The sequence below is a fragment of the Laetiporus sulphureus genome (genome assembly GCF_001632365.1).
Source record: "Laetiporus sulphureus 93-53 unplaced genomic scaffold LAESUscaffold_65, whole genome shotgun sequence".
Classification (NCBI taxonomy): domain Eukaryota; kingdom Fungi; phylum Basidiomycota; class Agaricomycetes; order Polyporales; family Laetiporaceae; genus Laetiporus; species Laetiporus sulphureus.
This window is the reverse complement of record NW_024468574.1, coordinates 102,495-116,816: the sequence shown is the minus strand read 5'-3', so window position 1 is coordinate 116,816 and position 14,322 is coordinate 102,495. Positions and strand designations below refer to the sequence as shown.

Below are 14,322 nucleotides of genomic sequence, written 5' to 3'. Positions count from 1 at the left end.
TGCATGTCCATTATACATTCTCTGTCATATGTGCTCCCACACCATGCTTGTCATTGCTGCGATATACAGGCCTTCCAGCTGTTCCGTTGTGAGCTTATGCGATGCCAAAACCACCAGCTCGACGGAACTCACGTTACGTTGTGACAGAATTCGGATCTACTCATCTGCTTCTTCATCTTCACCGTCCTCATCCTCGTCGTAATTTTGGGATAGCCTGCTCTCTTGAACTTGCTCCCTGTTTCCCACCGCGTCTCTCCAAGCGGTCAACTCCTCTCCGAGGGTATTCTTCGCCTCCGCTATGGCATTTCTCAGTACGTCATAGTACTGTTTGCCCACCAGTGCATTCCCTACAGGAAATGTATGCGTTTTGGTTGTCTCGAGGCCCGCTGCAGGCGTATCTGAGGGCGGATGCAGTTCGTATGTCACGGTGATCGCGGAGGCCATGGCGTGCAGCGAGTCGCGAAGTTGTTGATGGTTGTTGTCCAAAGGCCTCCGTCGGAGATGGCCGAGCCGTCACAAAACTGTAGCAGAACACGAAGTGCGCCTTGACCTCGGCCACATCGACCTTCGCTGCCACCATGCCTGTCCTTGTGCGATAACAACCAAGGGTCCCTCGCTGCATACCCTTGGTTGTTCTTAGACTGTGCTAGAAGCTTTCTCTCTTTTTCTGGGTCTATAGACGCGTGAAAATACCCTAGAAGTGGTCCTCTCAATTCGCATCGTATCGTATCGCATCGAGGGACGACGAGATTCCTGTCATTCACTATCTATCAACGCTTTTGTAGATTATTCTAGGTGCAACAATGGATCGTCGCTATCGCCCGACGCCGCCCATGGCCAGCTTACCCCCGCTCGCTCGACTAGCTGAATGCTCTGTGGATCAAATCTCGCAAGCCCTGCAAAATCTCCGCTCGCTTTATACCGAGCTACAACCTCCCCCTCTGCCTCAAACACTGCCCATGAAGCGTTTGCCGAAGCATATCATCCACGATGCATCCGTTCCGGACTCTGGTTATGCCTCTGCCGAAGAAGACGAGTGCGAGGAAACGTACGCGGATGACGATGAGGGGGAGGATGAAGATTATAGAATTCTTCGCTCCGACACCTTCGAACGCGAGTACGCCGTCCGCTGGCTCACCGCCTTCACTGCGCGCTCCGACGCCTGGTTGTACCCTATAAACGAAGAGTCTGACGCCCGCGCCACGCTCGTCGACTCCGCCGCATCAATTCTTGCCGCTTTCGCCGGCAAAGACGAGGAGGAAGCGCTCACAAGGTGGTTCACGTTCCCTGCGGACGGTGGCGAGGTGGACGTCGAGCTTAACGACGCCCCGCTGCTGAGCGAGGACCATACCTCTGTCGGGTTGCAGAGCTGGGCGAGCTCGATCCTTCTCGCCGAGCGCCTATGCGTTTCGCCGCGCTCGTTCGGGCTCTCTGTTAAGGAAGACGGGAGCAATCCGAGAGTTCTTGAACTTGGTGCGGGCACAGGTCTGCTAAGCATCGCCGCAGCGAAGCTCCTCCAGCGGAATGCGGCAGCGCATCAGTTCGCTGCGTCTGTGATCGCGACTGATTACCATCCGTCCGTCCTGGCAAATTTGCAGGCCAATGTGGACTCGAACTTTCCCGGTTCGCCGAATGCAGTCAGCAGTGACAAGCTACTAGTTGTGCGTGCACTGGACTGGGAACACCCGGTCTATGATGCTGAGTTGGAGTCTTCGTTCGACGTCATCCTCGCTGCCGATGTGATCTACCATCCACAACATGCGCAATGGATCAAAAGCTGCGTCGAACGTGCCCTTCTTCGTCCAAACGACACTGGAGACCCGCATGGTGTCTGCTGGCTCATTATCCCATTGCGTCCGACGGGAAGGCACGAAGGCATGAGTGACACCATCGAACGTGTCTTTTCTCGCGCCCCGATCACTGCAAAATGCGACGGAACGGATGGTAACTCGCACGGGCTGGCCATACTATCTGTGGAGAAGCTTGAGCGGCACGAAGGAGTGGGAAGGGCGGACGAGGGCGGTTATAAGCTGTACAAAATCGGCTGGCTGCGGACAGGATCTTCATGACACGCATGAGTGATATCCCTCACGAATAGCTATAACCTTCATAGATGCTGAACATAGATCCTCCAGTGCTACATACATACAACTATAATATCGCCATAATCGATGTGGTCATTTCCGTTTTGCCATACAACATATATGGGCTCACTTGAGCTTCCCAAGGCCACATAGTGCCAATGCGGCATCCATCATGTCTTCGTCGCGCATTCGTCGTGCCCCGACACATCCTTTCCTCTTGTCCGCGGCTGCCTTGCGTATGCGATAATCCATGCTTCCTCCTCGCTCGAGGCGAATTGGTACGTTATGCTCTCGACCGATATTTTTGATACTGCAGACTCCGTCAACGTCCTCGATGGATGTCTGACTGCTGCTCGGTGTGAGCGCCTCATGCACTTCCCCATCGTCGCTGTCCTCCCCCAGGTCCAACGTCAGTGCGTCCTCACTCTCCGACACCTCTTTCGTTTTACTCTCAAGCGTGCCGACACGTGCGGCAGCACATGCCCACTCGAGCGTGCGGCTGCGCTTGACGCGCTGTTGCACGAACTCGAGCATGGCGCGGTCCGCCTTCGGGTCGGGCGAGGTCGCGACAGGAGAGGAAAGCATGTTCTCCCATAGGGAGGGTGGACGCGGGCGCGGAGGAGTGCGGAATATTGCGGGGACAGAGCGCGTCGGCGTCGCCGTCGTCGCGTCCGGTGGGTGAGGACGTTCGCTGCGAGAGGCGATGTCATCGAGAGAGAGATGGCGTGCGACACGCTGGGTTCGTTTCCCTTCAGGTGCGGGAGATGTGGCTTGAGCCTCCAGCGTCCGCGTGCCTATGTCTTGTGAATAGGTGGCTCTGCTGGAGGGCCCGACGTCGGAGGCGGAGCGCGTGAGGACTCGCGTACCAGCCGAGTTCTGCACGGAATGAATTGTCTTCCCACACGTGGTGGAAAAAGGAGAGTCACTTGAAGAGACGAGGGGACGGCTCGTAGATGTGATGAAGGCGCGACCGCGACGCTCCGTCTGCCGCTTGTTCTGGAACCATATCGTGACGGAGCGTGTCTCCCTGTCAGAATATGGATCATGAGCAAGTGCACGAGCAACTAGAAGCATAGCTCCTCCGCGACGGCCGAGAAGCAGCTGTCGAGGAGTGCTACGTACATGTTTCCCTGTTTTGCCACCGCGTCGCGCTGTTCGCGCGTAGGATGCGAGGTCTGGTGGTACAAGTGCTCGAGCATCATCAGCTGGACGTGGGTGAACCGTTTTCGCGTTCGCCGTCCCCCAGTGTCGCAGCCGTCCGTGCACACGACAGTGTCACTGCTCGCTACAGTGTCCATGGATGAAACGCTGGAGGCAGAGTTGGTGCGCGAGAGGCGCGGGACGTCTAGGGGGGCGTTCATGGTAAGCGCGTATGGGATGAGAGAAAAGTCGGGGGAGGGGGGAAAGCGCGGGGAGGGGGTAGCGCGGACTATTTATCTACGCGCATCTCGGGAGTATGCGCGACAGTTGACGCGAGGAAATACACAAACATCGACGCAAGTCGCGTCAGTCACGAGGTCGCGTCACCTCGCGCACACGTGCACAGCGAGCGTGTAAGCGCCTGTAGTAGCGCACGACTTCACCGCCGGCCTTGACGCTGGAATTATTAAAACTGTTGTTGCGTGCCTTCACTGAGAATATGTGGTTGACTACGTTTCAGATACAACTCCCCTCCCTCCCTTTGTTTTGCAAAATACAGCATTACAATCACTCAGCGTCCTCTATGTCCTCGGTGCCCTCTCCAGCATGTTCGACTTGGGCAGAGTCTTCGTCCGCAGTCTTGGACTTCTTACGAGCACGCTCCTCGATCTCGTCGTCATCGTCCCCATTGAATACGCTTGCCTTTCCGTCGTTCTCCCGAACATCTCCGGACGTCTCAGGATCCTCACCATCAACTTCACCTTCGTCGTCATCCGGCAGCTTCCTCTTGGATCCCGCGACCTCGCCAGGCTCAGAAACGTTCTGACTTTTCTCCGTCGAGCGGGTTTCTTGTTCGTCGCCCGTCTCCTTGCAGTTTTCCTCGACGTTCGATGCTTTGGCGCCGTCCTCATTGGCATCGCCTTCGAGCGTCTTGATCGGGTCCTGTCGAGAGCGGTCAGCGACGCACGACATGATTGCCTGCAATGACCGTAGCAGTGCACGATGGACTCACATGGGCCCAATTCTTTAAGCTGATAGTGGTCTACGTCAGCAAAATGGTGAGCGCAGTATAGGAGTATCACTACCTGATCGTGCTCTTTGTGTTCTCTAGCTCTTCCTTCGTCTTCGTCTCCTTCAAATGACCCTCTTGCGCAAGGTGTCTGCCGAGATATCTGCACGCCAAATGTAGATCGTAACCACGCCAAAATACCACTCAATAATCCGTCGTAACATACCCTACGACCTTCCTCATATGCTCGATATCCCCCTGGGTTCCGTTCTCGTCAATAAATCCCAATCCCACCAATCGGACCAGAACGTCTTCACCTCATCGTATTTTTCTGGGTCCTTGTCCGGGTTCTTCTTCAGGATCTCGATGATCTTATGCCCGCTCTCGATACCGACGCCAGTGCCTGCCTTCTCGCTCTTCGGATCGTCCAGCCACTCCTGCAGCTCATCGGCCGTCATGTTGACATGCTCGTTGAACTGCGCGATGACGTCCTCCTTGGACTTGACCATGGCGTTGCGAAAAAGGGGGATCACGCATACGAGGACCGGTACCCTCACATTTTATGATGTGGGCTTGACAGGATGAAGCCTAGTGGATCGCTCCAAGACGCCCGCCATAGCCACCAATTTATCGCCATATGTACTTACGTGGAAGCAGTGGCAGCATCACCGTGACCCTTCTCGTTGTTGATGCTTTCGGTTGATGTAGCGGAATGACCGAGCGACGTATGCAATTATTGTCTGTATGGAACAGTGTGACAATATACGTGGGTATGCTACTGTAACCAATGCGGATGTCCTTGGCGCAGCACGTACATATACATGCTTGACTGTACAACGATCGTGAATATACGTGAATAACGCATCAAACAAAGGAAGTGGTCCGAATGAGGCCTAAGCGTGGTAGAAAACGAGACAACACGGGGAAGATAAGGAAGAGAAAGTTCATTAAATCCACGTCCACACGTAAAGTTCAGTCATTCGTAGCAGCAGGTCATCAATATCCATTCCCATAACCTCCTTGTGGTGGTGCAGCACCAGGCGGAAGGTTGCCATACGGCGATGTCGACGTTCGAGAGTATCGATTCTGCGGCGAAGCCTGCGATGACGCCCTGCGCGCCTGTCTCGACACCCGCCGTACACCCCCGGGACCAGGAACAACTCCGTTGTCTGCCAGACTTACTCCGCGTGACCTAGATGGAGCCGGGCGCGGAGGCGGAGCGAGCGGCATATCTTCTGGGTCCGTCGTGAACGGAACAGCAGGCGAGTCAATGTAGCCACCTTGCTGGCCGTATGGATTGTACGTCTCGCCTACTTGCTGACCCGTAGCGGTACCTTGTCGGAGGACGGCACGCGTGATACGCGCTTGGTAGTCAAGCTGTGCTTGCGCTTGCGAGGGCTGGGCGCGATGTTGGCCAGTGTTCTGCCTTTGAGTGTGCGGCTGCTGCGGGTAATGCTGCTCTTGGTACTGAGGAGCCTGCTGTGGAGTATGAGTCTGTGAAGAGTACGGCGAGGCTTCATAGTCGTCCTGATAATCCGTTGTCGCAGGAGTGGGGACTAGTTTGTGAGCCGATCCGACCTCGGATGTTCCTTCCTCGCTTGAATGAGACACCATATCAGAAGTAGACACGGAAGGAGCCGGCGCAGGCCCTGAATATCGATTCACAGCTAGAGGCGCCGGGAGCATCAGCAGCTGGTTGCTGTCCCTGCGTGGACGTGTGGCTGCCACGTTAGAAGATTCATAGGTTTCCGAATCATATTGCTGTTGCTGCTGGAGCTGCGGATAGTCAGCCGTCGAAGACAGCGACGGTCGTCTACTGTCACTCCTGTTCCTCATAAGTAAGTGCTATGTGTCGCGGAGATGCAAATGCTAAACATACCTCTTTGGCGAGTTCGACCTGTACTCGAAGAATGTCGAATCTCGCGACTGAGTGCCACTCTTCCATCGTCTCTCCCGCTCGAACTCGGCCCATCGTTTCATGACAATATGCGTCGAGTCGAACTCTCCCTCCTTGTCACCGTGATTTTCCGTGCCCACAGTATCACCTGCAACCTGCCTCGTCTGACCCCATGAGAAGTCGTCGAAATGCCAAAATGAATACGACGGAAGGACTCCGTTCCATATTGGCAACGAAAATAGGTAGATGACCATCCAGCCGACATACGACATCTTGAACGAGGTCACCACAATGAGCACACCGGGGAGACCGAGGACAATCGCGAGTAGCACCAGCGGGATGGTCGTGCTGGACTTATGCGGAATGATTGAGTCGACGATAACGTAGAGGGTAAAAGAGATGGCAGCGGGAAGGACGAGCGTCCCAACAAGCTCCATTCCCACGACGAACTGCATTGAGAAGCAGAAGGTACCGCACATATCTCTGACCAGGATGAGCTCCGCGAGGTTGTGGACAGTCGAGTTGATCCAACGACGTCGCTGCGACAAGAGCACGCTGAACGTATCCGGCACGATAGTCTTGCACACTGCGGACGCGCAGAAAATGTTCTTACGCTTCGGGAATGTCTTCAGAAGCAGAGTAGTAAGGTACCGATCCTCTCCAAGCAGCAGCAGGTTCTTCTTGTGCAACGTGTCCACGATGTTCTCCGAATAGTGCTCGACGATATCCGGATTTGCCAATATTGGGACCCAGTATCCAGAATCACCCTTGGGCGCCTTGATGCGGTACATGCTGAAACAACCCGGTAGACAAGTGACGCTGCCGAATGTCGACTCGAATGCCTTGGTCATATGGTGAGAAATGAAGTACTCAAAGACTACGCGAGTTTATCAGTAAATGAGCATAATGAACTGCAAATAATACACGGACCTTGGATCATGGTAACCCAACTCTCGCTCTTGTTCGCGATCTTCGTCTCGCCGCAGATACCCATGACCTCATAGTCCTGCACCATACACGCCACCAGCCTACTTAAAGAGTCCGGGAAGACCTTGGTGTCTGCATCAACGCAGAGCACCACCTCGTACCGATCCGGGCTGATACCGGTGACGCGCCAGATCGAGTTGAAGAACTCGTACTCGAACGTCGTCATTCGCTCGTCAAACATCACCTTCTGAAGGAAGCCCATCAGTACGATCTGTGAGTCGCGCTTGCCGCGATTGCCTGGCTTTGCATCCTTCGCCTCGAGTGGGTTGCCGACTTTCGCAACCAAGATCATTGGGACACGCTGCTGCTTTGAGAGCTCAATAGTCTCATTATCGTAATCATAGAAGCCAGCGTAAACCTTGGCCATGTTATGTCGTTTGTGTCCATCGGCGATAGCTACGTACGAGTGAGCTTCGACCTCCTCCTGCGGGACGATAAGCTCTTTCATCATCGATAGACAGATCTCCGGCGTCGTCATCGAGTTACCTGCGCCCTTGACCATGCCATCAGCAATGACGAGAATGAGCTTGTGACTGTTCGGATAGTCCGTAGTTACGAGAGAGTCGAGCGTGGTCCTGAGGCCCTCGGTGGACTCGGAGTACGCCGTGACAAGGCAGATCGTATGGGCTAGAGGGAAATTGAACGGTTCGTAGTCAGGAGGCGGTTGTGGCACGACATTGTGCAGCGGGAAGGGACAGGGGGTATCCACGAACAGACCGCGCGGCCCTTCGGTGGCGAGCGAGATGGAACTGCGAGAGTGACGATAGCCAGGCGTATCTGGTGTTCCAACTTTAGAAAGGCTCTTCCCGCTGGGCGAAGCATAGACACTGTTCCCGCCTCTCTTGTATGGGATGGGCTCTAGTATACCGTATGCACCCGGGGTACGGATGCCACCCATACCGGGCTTAAACATCGTATCCGACGGTGTAAAGCGCGAAGTGCTCGGTAGGAACGTATTGAGCTTCTTCGTACCCTTGGCCACGCCGTTCTTGTACACATTCGGCCTGTACCCCGCAGGGGCAGGCTTGTAGATATGGTTCGTCCAGTCCTCGATCTCCAGCATGCGTTGTCGACGCTGCTGATATGTCTCGTTGTTGTAGTTCCCGACCTTCGCCGAAATGAACCAGAAGAAGTAGAGCGCGATGGCGAACCGAATGCCGACGACGCCAATGATGAACACCAAGGAGACGTACAGCACGACTTGGGAGGCTATACACCCGATCGTCTTCGTGTCAATGAAGCCAACTTTGATGATCTGCTCCAGACATTGGCCGAGCTCCCGCTCGTTTGTACGCATGAAAAACATCGAAAGATCCCTTCCACTGAATGTGCTGTTCCCCGTCTTGAACTCGTCGAATATCGACGGGTAGCTCACTTCTGACGAATTAAGCCAGTTCAGCAAACCGAAGTCCAGTACTGATCTGATTGATTCGATTAGCCAAGCTCTCGTTCCACCATACACACTACTCACTGCTCATAAACAACCAGATTGCGCGACGGATCAGCAAGGTCACTCCACGTGTAGTAAACTTCACCCAAGGGCGTCATGGCTGCCAGATCCGACCTCGCTGTGGACGAAAGGTGGCATGTTGTGTTGGAATCATAGTCTGTCAAGTTGACAGTCGAAGAGCCATCTTGAGGGAAGGCGTTGCACGGGAAGTACCAATCCGGGTCCTTCGTAGTGCCGTTAATCGACGAGTTGGCGGCCTTCGTGATATAGCTCGAACAATACCCGCCCGTGGTCTGGAACATGAACGAAATATCCGCGCCCGCGACATGCCAGCCGCCTACATCCAGCGGATTCGATGTGCCATCAAAGTTCCCTACTTTCGGGTGCTTGAAGTCCGAGAAGTCGTAATCATAGCCATGGATGATCACCGACGCGTCCTGTATCGAGCCGGCGTGGTAGCGGTTTGGCGGCGTCCCGCAGACCGTCTCAGTGAAACCAAAAGTGATAAATCCGACTGCGGCCATGAGCGCCAGGATAATTCCGATGAGACCTATCTTTTCACGCCATGCGCGGATTTGCTCGGGCGTACGAATACCTAGAGTACAAACCTACATGAGATGAAATGATCCACTATACTTGTCTGTGGGCCTCACCAAATAGTCTGAGTAGGGGCGGCGGAACTAGACACGTTATAATGAAACAGTACATAAACCATGGCCCCTTAGGGCCAGGCCCTAGTCTGTCCATACAGGTCCGCTTGGGCGTGCTGTCTGGCTCTGGGACCTTCTTGCGACGTTGTGTCTGTCCTCTTTTGAACAAGGCAAGACCCGACTCGTGCACGTCCTCTTCTCGCCCAAGGAGCGACTTCCCACGCCGCAGAAGTTGCGTCTGAGGCACATTTCCGGTTGCTGAGGAACGCGGAGAGAACGAAAAAAATGGTATGGCAGCCATACAGTCCACGTTGCACGGCGGGTCGCAGGAGCAACGAGATCAGGAGACAAGCGTGAGTGAGGTCCATGTGGTGAGACCCAAGCGACAGCAATGGAACCAATGCGATGAGGCGCATGTTGAAAGGCAGTGCACCGAAAACCGTTAAAAGACAGACAACGCATATTAGGCATTACGAGGATGTCGGAAGTAAGCAGTGGCCAGGTGTATGCATAGAATGGACGGGTTTTGCAAATTAACAGCGACGAAGCATGAGGTGACGATTCGGAGCGGGAAGCAGCAGGAAATGCAGAGTATCATCAGAATCGAGTATATGCGCCGCGAGGAAATATACGCACTAGATGGGATGGCATTTCCACCACCTTCGTCCTCCATCTGAGCTGCATGGTTCCTATAGTGGTACAATCTGTGTCCCGGCTCGATTTTCTCCCTGTCAGGCCTGACCAGACTCTTCTTCCTATTCACCGCAGTGTCCACTCCACCCGCTTCTGCAAACCCGGGGTCTGGGGGCGACTGCACCTGCGTGTGGTGGTACGCCGTGTACGCCCTCTGACGCTCCTGGTCGACAAGGCCATGCCTGTCGCCGCTCTCCTTCGTCTGGAAGGAGATGTTGCGCGAGAGCTCCGTCGAACTGGTCGGCTGATGGTACGAGAGGTACGGCTGCTGGTCGAGCGCCGGGGGCGAAGAGGGGGAGGAGGGCGAGAATGGCGGCGGACGCGCGGAGCGCGGCGGACGTTGGCCACGACGATCCATTGTTGACTGGGTCGGCGGCGAAAGCGTCAGCGCATGCGAGGCGTCGTGAGGAGGCGGGATGGAGGTCGAGTAGAACGTGAGAGTAGGATGGGGAAAGACAGCTCGCGGCCCAATCACTGCCAGCCATCCACACTACGTATTCACGCATATCTAACTTGTAAACATTTTGTACGTAATCCTTGTAGTGGCTCACACACGGGTTCACAGCTGTTTCTACAACTGAGTTGTCTAGACACAAGGAGCAAAGCGCTTCGACCGACCACATCGGAAGAGGGTTTCCGCGCTCAGGTGGACTGGAAAACGCTTTGAACACGCGACCGAGGTCGCTCAAGGATCTGCTCCATGACCGCTGAACTCGAGCTTTACCCTTCCTATTGCGCAGCAGATTCTTTGCATTGATGCACATTCAGTTATCCAGGAACGCGAGTAACTATCTCGGATGCGAAACGGAATGCAAAAAGCCGCCTCTTCCTGGGCATGCAGATGGGTTTCTCAGCGCGAGAAGCAGCGACATGACCTGACAAGCGTGCACGAAGTTGAAGCGCTGATTCGCTACGGACAGGCGCGGCAGTAGACACTACCATATTTATATGAGGTCCAAGAATAAGCCATGTAGCTTCAGTAGTGCGGCATCAGATACTCATCAAACACTGGCAGATACAACCAATACAACTGAACGTCTTCATCATACAATCATCTATAGCCCCGTCCCCGGTAGGCCGCCTGCGCACTGCGGAGTGGAACTCCATTGGGTATCAAAATGACCGTCATGCGACTATGTCGCTGCGTCGCCACGATGAGTGAATGGCGGGGAGCAGCGGGACTGCCCGATGTGCGTCCACGTGTGTCCTGGACCCGGTCTACATCGGCTTGCAGGGTAGCTGGGTCAACAGAATGCCATAACGTTTTTTGATCGTCACGCGGTGTCGCGAGAACTTGTCGTCAGGCGAGAACCTCGCTACAAACCGAAAACTCAGTACAGACTTCGCTATGTAGAGGGAAGACGAGGAAGATGCGCACCTGGGTGAGCAGACTTGGTGATCTTGCCCGAGTCTGTGATTTTCTGAACGAATGGTCAACACCCCCAGAGGGAAGACTAGACAGCTGTTTGCCCACCTTGAGGGTATACTCCCTGTTGCCGTTCTCATCAAGCGTGTACATGAGATGCATGGTGGCTGAGCGCAGACAACGGCGTGGGTGTTCGGGAAATTTGCCGACGTTATCAGCGTCAAATCCACGATTAACCTAATTGGCTTATCTTATCTTATCGAAATATGGGTCCGTGTAGGTCCTGGTGCTCACAATGTTCGCCTTTCTTCCAACCGAACAGATTAATTGCTCGATGTCATACCTATGTTATCAAGCGTTGTAGCCGTCTTAGACTCCTTCAGTCATTCTGATATTCTTCCAGTGCACGATTGGCCAAATGGAGCCGGTATGAACTGTTAGGCGCTGATTTAGAGTAGCTCCCTTGACCTCGTCTATCAAGTTGCTTGTTGTCGTCTAGATCCTCTGCGCGGCCCTACATTTCCACACATCGATGCGCTTCGTTCAGGGGATACAGACATCATGAGGTGTACTTATATTCATATAAGAGTGTTCTACTGTCTGGGTACGCGGAGATGATCACCAAGCTTCTTAATCATGCCTTTCATAAGCCACAGCTGTATATCGGAGGAACTTCATTACATGCGAGTCCAGAATGAACTTCATCTTAATAGAGTAAAGTCGGGGTGCTTAGCGCTGATGAGCGAGACGGTTGATCGGTGTACATAGTACATGCATGGGGCCAGCCAACATTCCACCCATCCTAGCTGCAGTTGTTGACGAAGGCACAAAGGATCATCGACTTCCATGGCGACAAAACACAAGGAGGTTTGGGCGTGTTGATCTCGGAAGATATCAACACCGGGTTCAACGTCTCCGTAAGCACCGGCGTAAGCGACCAATATGGCGACCGGAGCCCTTGCTCCCGCACCCATCGCGCATGACACCCGTATGCTGACCAGGGCGCCTTCATATTGTCCTTGGCTTACCTTCAGCCGCGTTCTGACTGTGCTGCTGCCATTTTGACCTCCAACTCGCACCTTCCGTCTGCAAGTTGGCTCGATGATGGCGAAGACAACGACGGTGATCAAGGCTCATGCACCAGGCCTGCAGATCGGGCCTGTGCGAACGTATACTGAGGAGCAGCAGCGCATGATTAGCGCGTTACGAAAGGTGCGTGTCGACAAGTGTCGACGCCCACACCTGCCAGTGCAAGCCACCGTACTGCGCGTCGCTGATCTATTTTTGCGTGTCTCCCATTTCACTGAATCTAGCACGCGGAGACGCTGCGTCTGCCCGAGTCCGACCCGTATGCCGAGTGGGAGCTGCGGTGGCTCGACAGATGGGACACCATCCCGCGCTACATGCGCGCTGCGAAGTGGAATCTGGACGATGGCAAGAAGCGCATCAAGGGCACGATGGAGTGGCGAAGAGAGTTCAAGCCGGACCTCATACCCCCAGAGGAGGTCAGGATCGAAGCCGAGACGGGCAAAATGTGCGCTGACCTTCCTATTACTTCACATTCATGAACTAAACTGATATGAAATGCACGCATACGCAGCATTCTGAATGGGTTCGACAACCAAGGCCGACCCATACTCTACATGCGGCCCGGACGCGAAAACACAGAGACAGGTCCCCGCCAGCTACGGCACCTCGTTTGGTGGCTGTATGTCCCGTCCCGCTCCTCTCCGTCCCTCTGACACGCGCATCCCCACAGAGAGCGTGCAAAGGACTTCATGCCGCCCGGCCAAGACTCGCTCGTTATCATCGTCGACTACAAGAGCACAACGCTCCGCACAAACCCATCCATCTCCGTCGCGCGAAAGGTCCTCACGATCCTCCAGCAGCACTACGTCGAGACCCTCGGCCGCGCGCTCGTCGTCAACCTCCCCATGATTCTCAGCTTCTTCTACAAAGGCATCGCGCCGTTTCTCGACCCCATCACGCGGGACAAGGTCCGTCTTATCTCTCTTCCTTGTGGGAAGGAGAACAACTGGCGAACGCCTTGTGAATCTTAGATGCGCTTCAACCCTGACCTGTACGAGCTCATCCCGAAGGAGCAGTTGGATGCTGACTTTGGAGGCGAATACGAGCTCGAGTACGAGCCGCGGAGCTACTGGGAGCAAATAATTTCGTGCGTGCCCCATTTCCGGCCTTCACGTTCGCCATCCCTGACAGGCACTCCCTAGGCATTGCGGCATAGCGCCCGACGGCACACGAGTCCAGCGACATGCTGAGCAGGGTTCTTCCTCAGAACAGGTATTCTCGGGTCCCACGGAGACAGACAAGAAGCCAGATTCCAACTCAAATAGTGAAGACGATACCGATGAGCAGGATATTCTGTAAGTCCAGGTTCACCTCACTGCAGCGTCGCCTTCCGACACGCTCTTCAGCGAACGGGAAGCCAACGAGACCAATATGGCCGAGATGCCAGAAGAGGTCATCGTTGCAGCATGATCTGATATCCCGGTTCCAGCGTATTTATATCGAGGCGACTCTCACACCCAGCATGCTGTGGGCTGTGCCTTATAGACTATAGAGCAGCATGATACCATAGACCTGGCTAATCACACACGTTTCTCACATCGGGCTCTGCGTCGCCGGCTCTCCTGGGAACTCTGTCTCTCGCATCTAACATTCAAGCTTCAAGGGAATGTTGTAGATTGCAATATACAGTAGCCTACACTCGTCAGAGGACGATATATGAGATGTAACAAAGCAATCCGGGGAATCAGCGATGCGGATACGTTATGTGTACGACCATTGCAAGAAACGTTAGGTAGTGGGCGTATCGATGTGTATGCATATGCGAGCATCGTGGAATGCAAGAATGGAGATGTGCAACAGGGAGTGACAGCGAATGGGTATGATATATATATAACATACGAACGAGCGAGTGATGTGTGCAGCACGGGAACCCCGCGCGTGGGCAGACGGTCGGTATCCTTTCCTGTATGCTGCATAATAACGGTTATTCATGATGTCAAGAAACGAGAGAACAAGC

The 14,322-nt window shown here is 54.4% G+C and overlaps 8 protein-coding genes across 8 annotated transcripts; 2 read left to right on the top strand and 6 right to left on the bottom strand.

Annotated features, from left to right (window-relative positions):
* Positions 1-156: 156 nt before the first annotated feature.
* LAESUDRAFT_664581 (uncharacterized protein) lies at positions 157-444 on the bottom strand (the record flags this gene model as incomplete). Its single annotated transcript, XM_040905133.1, has 1 exon — positions 157-444. One exon carries the CDS (start codon positions 442-444, stop codon positions 157-159), a length of 288 nt encoding a protein of 95 aa, XP_040758908.1.
* A 359-nt stretch (positions 445-803) lies between these two features.
* LAESUDRAFT_664622 (uncharacterized protein) lies at positions 804-2,069 on the top strand (the record flags this gene model as incomplete). Its single annotated transcript, XM_040905134.1, has 1 exon — positions 804-2,069. The coding sequence occupies one exon, from the start codon at positions 804-806 to the stop codon at positions 2,067-2,069; it is 1,266 nt and encodes a 421-aa protein (XP_040758907.1).
* A 70-nt stretch (positions 2,070-2,139) lies between these two features.
* On the bottom strand, positions 2,140-3,618 carry LAESUDRAFT_493400 (homeobox-domain-containing protein). The gene is made up of 2 exons (XM_040902677.1): positions 3,207-3,618; positions 2,140-3,111 (listed from the first exon to the last, which is right to left on the bottom strand). The coding sequence occupies exons 1-2, from the start codon at positions 3,443-3,445 to the stop codon at positions 2,211-2,213; spliced, it is 1,140 nt and encodes a 379-aa protein (XP_040758906.1). The 5' UTR covers positions 3,446-3,618; the 3' UTR covers positions 2,140-2,210.
* Positions 3,619-3,716: 98 nt separating this feature from the next.
* LAESUDRAFT_493536 (uncharacterized protein) lies at positions 3,717-4,336 on the bottom strand. Its single transcript, XM_040902678.1, has one exon. It carries the CDS (start codon positions 4,194-4,196, stop codon positions 3,792-3,794), a length of 405 nt encoding a protein of 134 aa, XP_040758905.1. The 5' UTR covers positions 4,197-4,336; the 3' UTR covers positions 3,717-3,791.
* Positions 4,162-4,826, bottom strand: LAESUDRAFT_731534 (uncharacterized protein). Its single transcript, XM_040910062.1, has one exon. The coding sequence runs from the start codon at positions 4,740-4,742 to the stop codon at positions 4,473-4,475; it is 270 nt and encodes an 89-aa protein (XP_040758904.1). The 5' UTR covers positions 4,743-4,826; the 3' UTR covers positions 4,162-4,472.
* A 424-nt stretch (positions 4,827-5,250) lies between these two features.
* LAESUDRAFT_687086 (glycosyltransferase family 2 protein) lies at positions 5,251-10,288 on the bottom strand (the record flags this gene model as incomplete). Its single annotated transcript, XM_040905944.1, has 7 exons — positions 9,854-10,288; positions 9,221-9,475; positions 8,589-9,162; positions 7,061-8,538; positions 6,113-7,007; positions 5,791-6,058; positions 5,251-5,673 (listed from the first exon to the last, which is right to left on the bottom strand). Coding segments are annotated over exons 1-7 (4,308 nt in total), but the record flags the coding sequence as incomplete, so codon positions are not given.
* A 360-nt stretch (positions 10,289-10,648) lies between these two features.
* On the bottom strand, positions 10,649-11,473 carry LAESUDRAFT_707867 (Nop10p-domain-containing protein). Its single transcript, XM_040906667.1, has 3 exons — positions 11,385-11,473; positions 11,289-11,331; positions 10,649-11,226 (listed from the first exon to the last, which is right to left on the bottom strand). Exons 1-3 carry the CDS (start codon positions 11,436-11,438, stop codon positions 11,129-11,131), a joined length of 195 nt encoding a protein of 64 aa, XP_040758902.1. The 5' UTR covers positions 11,439-11,473; the 3' UTR covers positions 10,649-11,128.
* A 907-nt stretch (positions 11,474-12,380) lies between these two features.
* Positions 12,381-13,664, top strand: LAESUDRAFT_664540 (CRAL/TRIO domain-containing protein; the record flags this gene model as incomplete). The annotated part of the gene is made up of 6 exons (XM_040905129.1): positions 12,381-12,488; positions 12,590-12,810; positions 12,877-12,984; positions 13,036-13,273; positions 13,337-13,452; positions 13,508-13,664. 6 exons carry the CDS (start codon positions 12,381-12,383, stop codon positions 13,662-13,664), a joined length of 948 nt encoding a protein of 315 aa, XP_040758901.1.
* Between the last annotated feature and the right edge of the window lie 658 nt (positions 13,665-14,322).

Coding starts and splice junctions, on each gene's coding strand:
- LAESUDRAFT_493400 (XM_040902677.1), bottom strand. CDS start 3,445: ATGAACGCCCCCCTAGACGTCCCGCGCCTCTCGCGCACCAACTCTGCC. Junction 3,112..3,206: donor GTGGCAAAACAGGGAAACAT/GTACGTAGCACT, acceptor ATATTCTGACAG/GGAGACACGCTCCGTCACGA.
- LAESUDRAFT_493536 (XM_040902678.1), bottom strand. CDS start 4,196: ATGTCGTGCGTCGCTGACCGCTCTCGACAGGACCCGATCAAGACGCTC.
- LAESUDRAFT_731534 (XM_040910062.1), bottom strand. CDS start 4,742: ATGGTCAAGTCCAAGGAGGACGTCATCGCGCAGTTCAACGAGCATGTC.
- LAESUDRAFT_707867 (XM_040906667.1), bottom strand. CDS start 11,438: ATGCATCTCATGTACACGCTTGATGAGAACGGCAACAGGGAGTATACC. Junction 11,332..11,384: donor ACAGGGAGTATACCCTCAAG/GTGGGCAAACAG, acceptor CCATTCGTTCAG/AAAATCACAGACTCGGGCAA. Junction 11,227..11,288: donor CACCAAGTCTGCTCACCCAG/GTGCGCATCTTC, acceptor TTCGGTTTGTAG/CGAGGTTCTCGCCTGACGAC.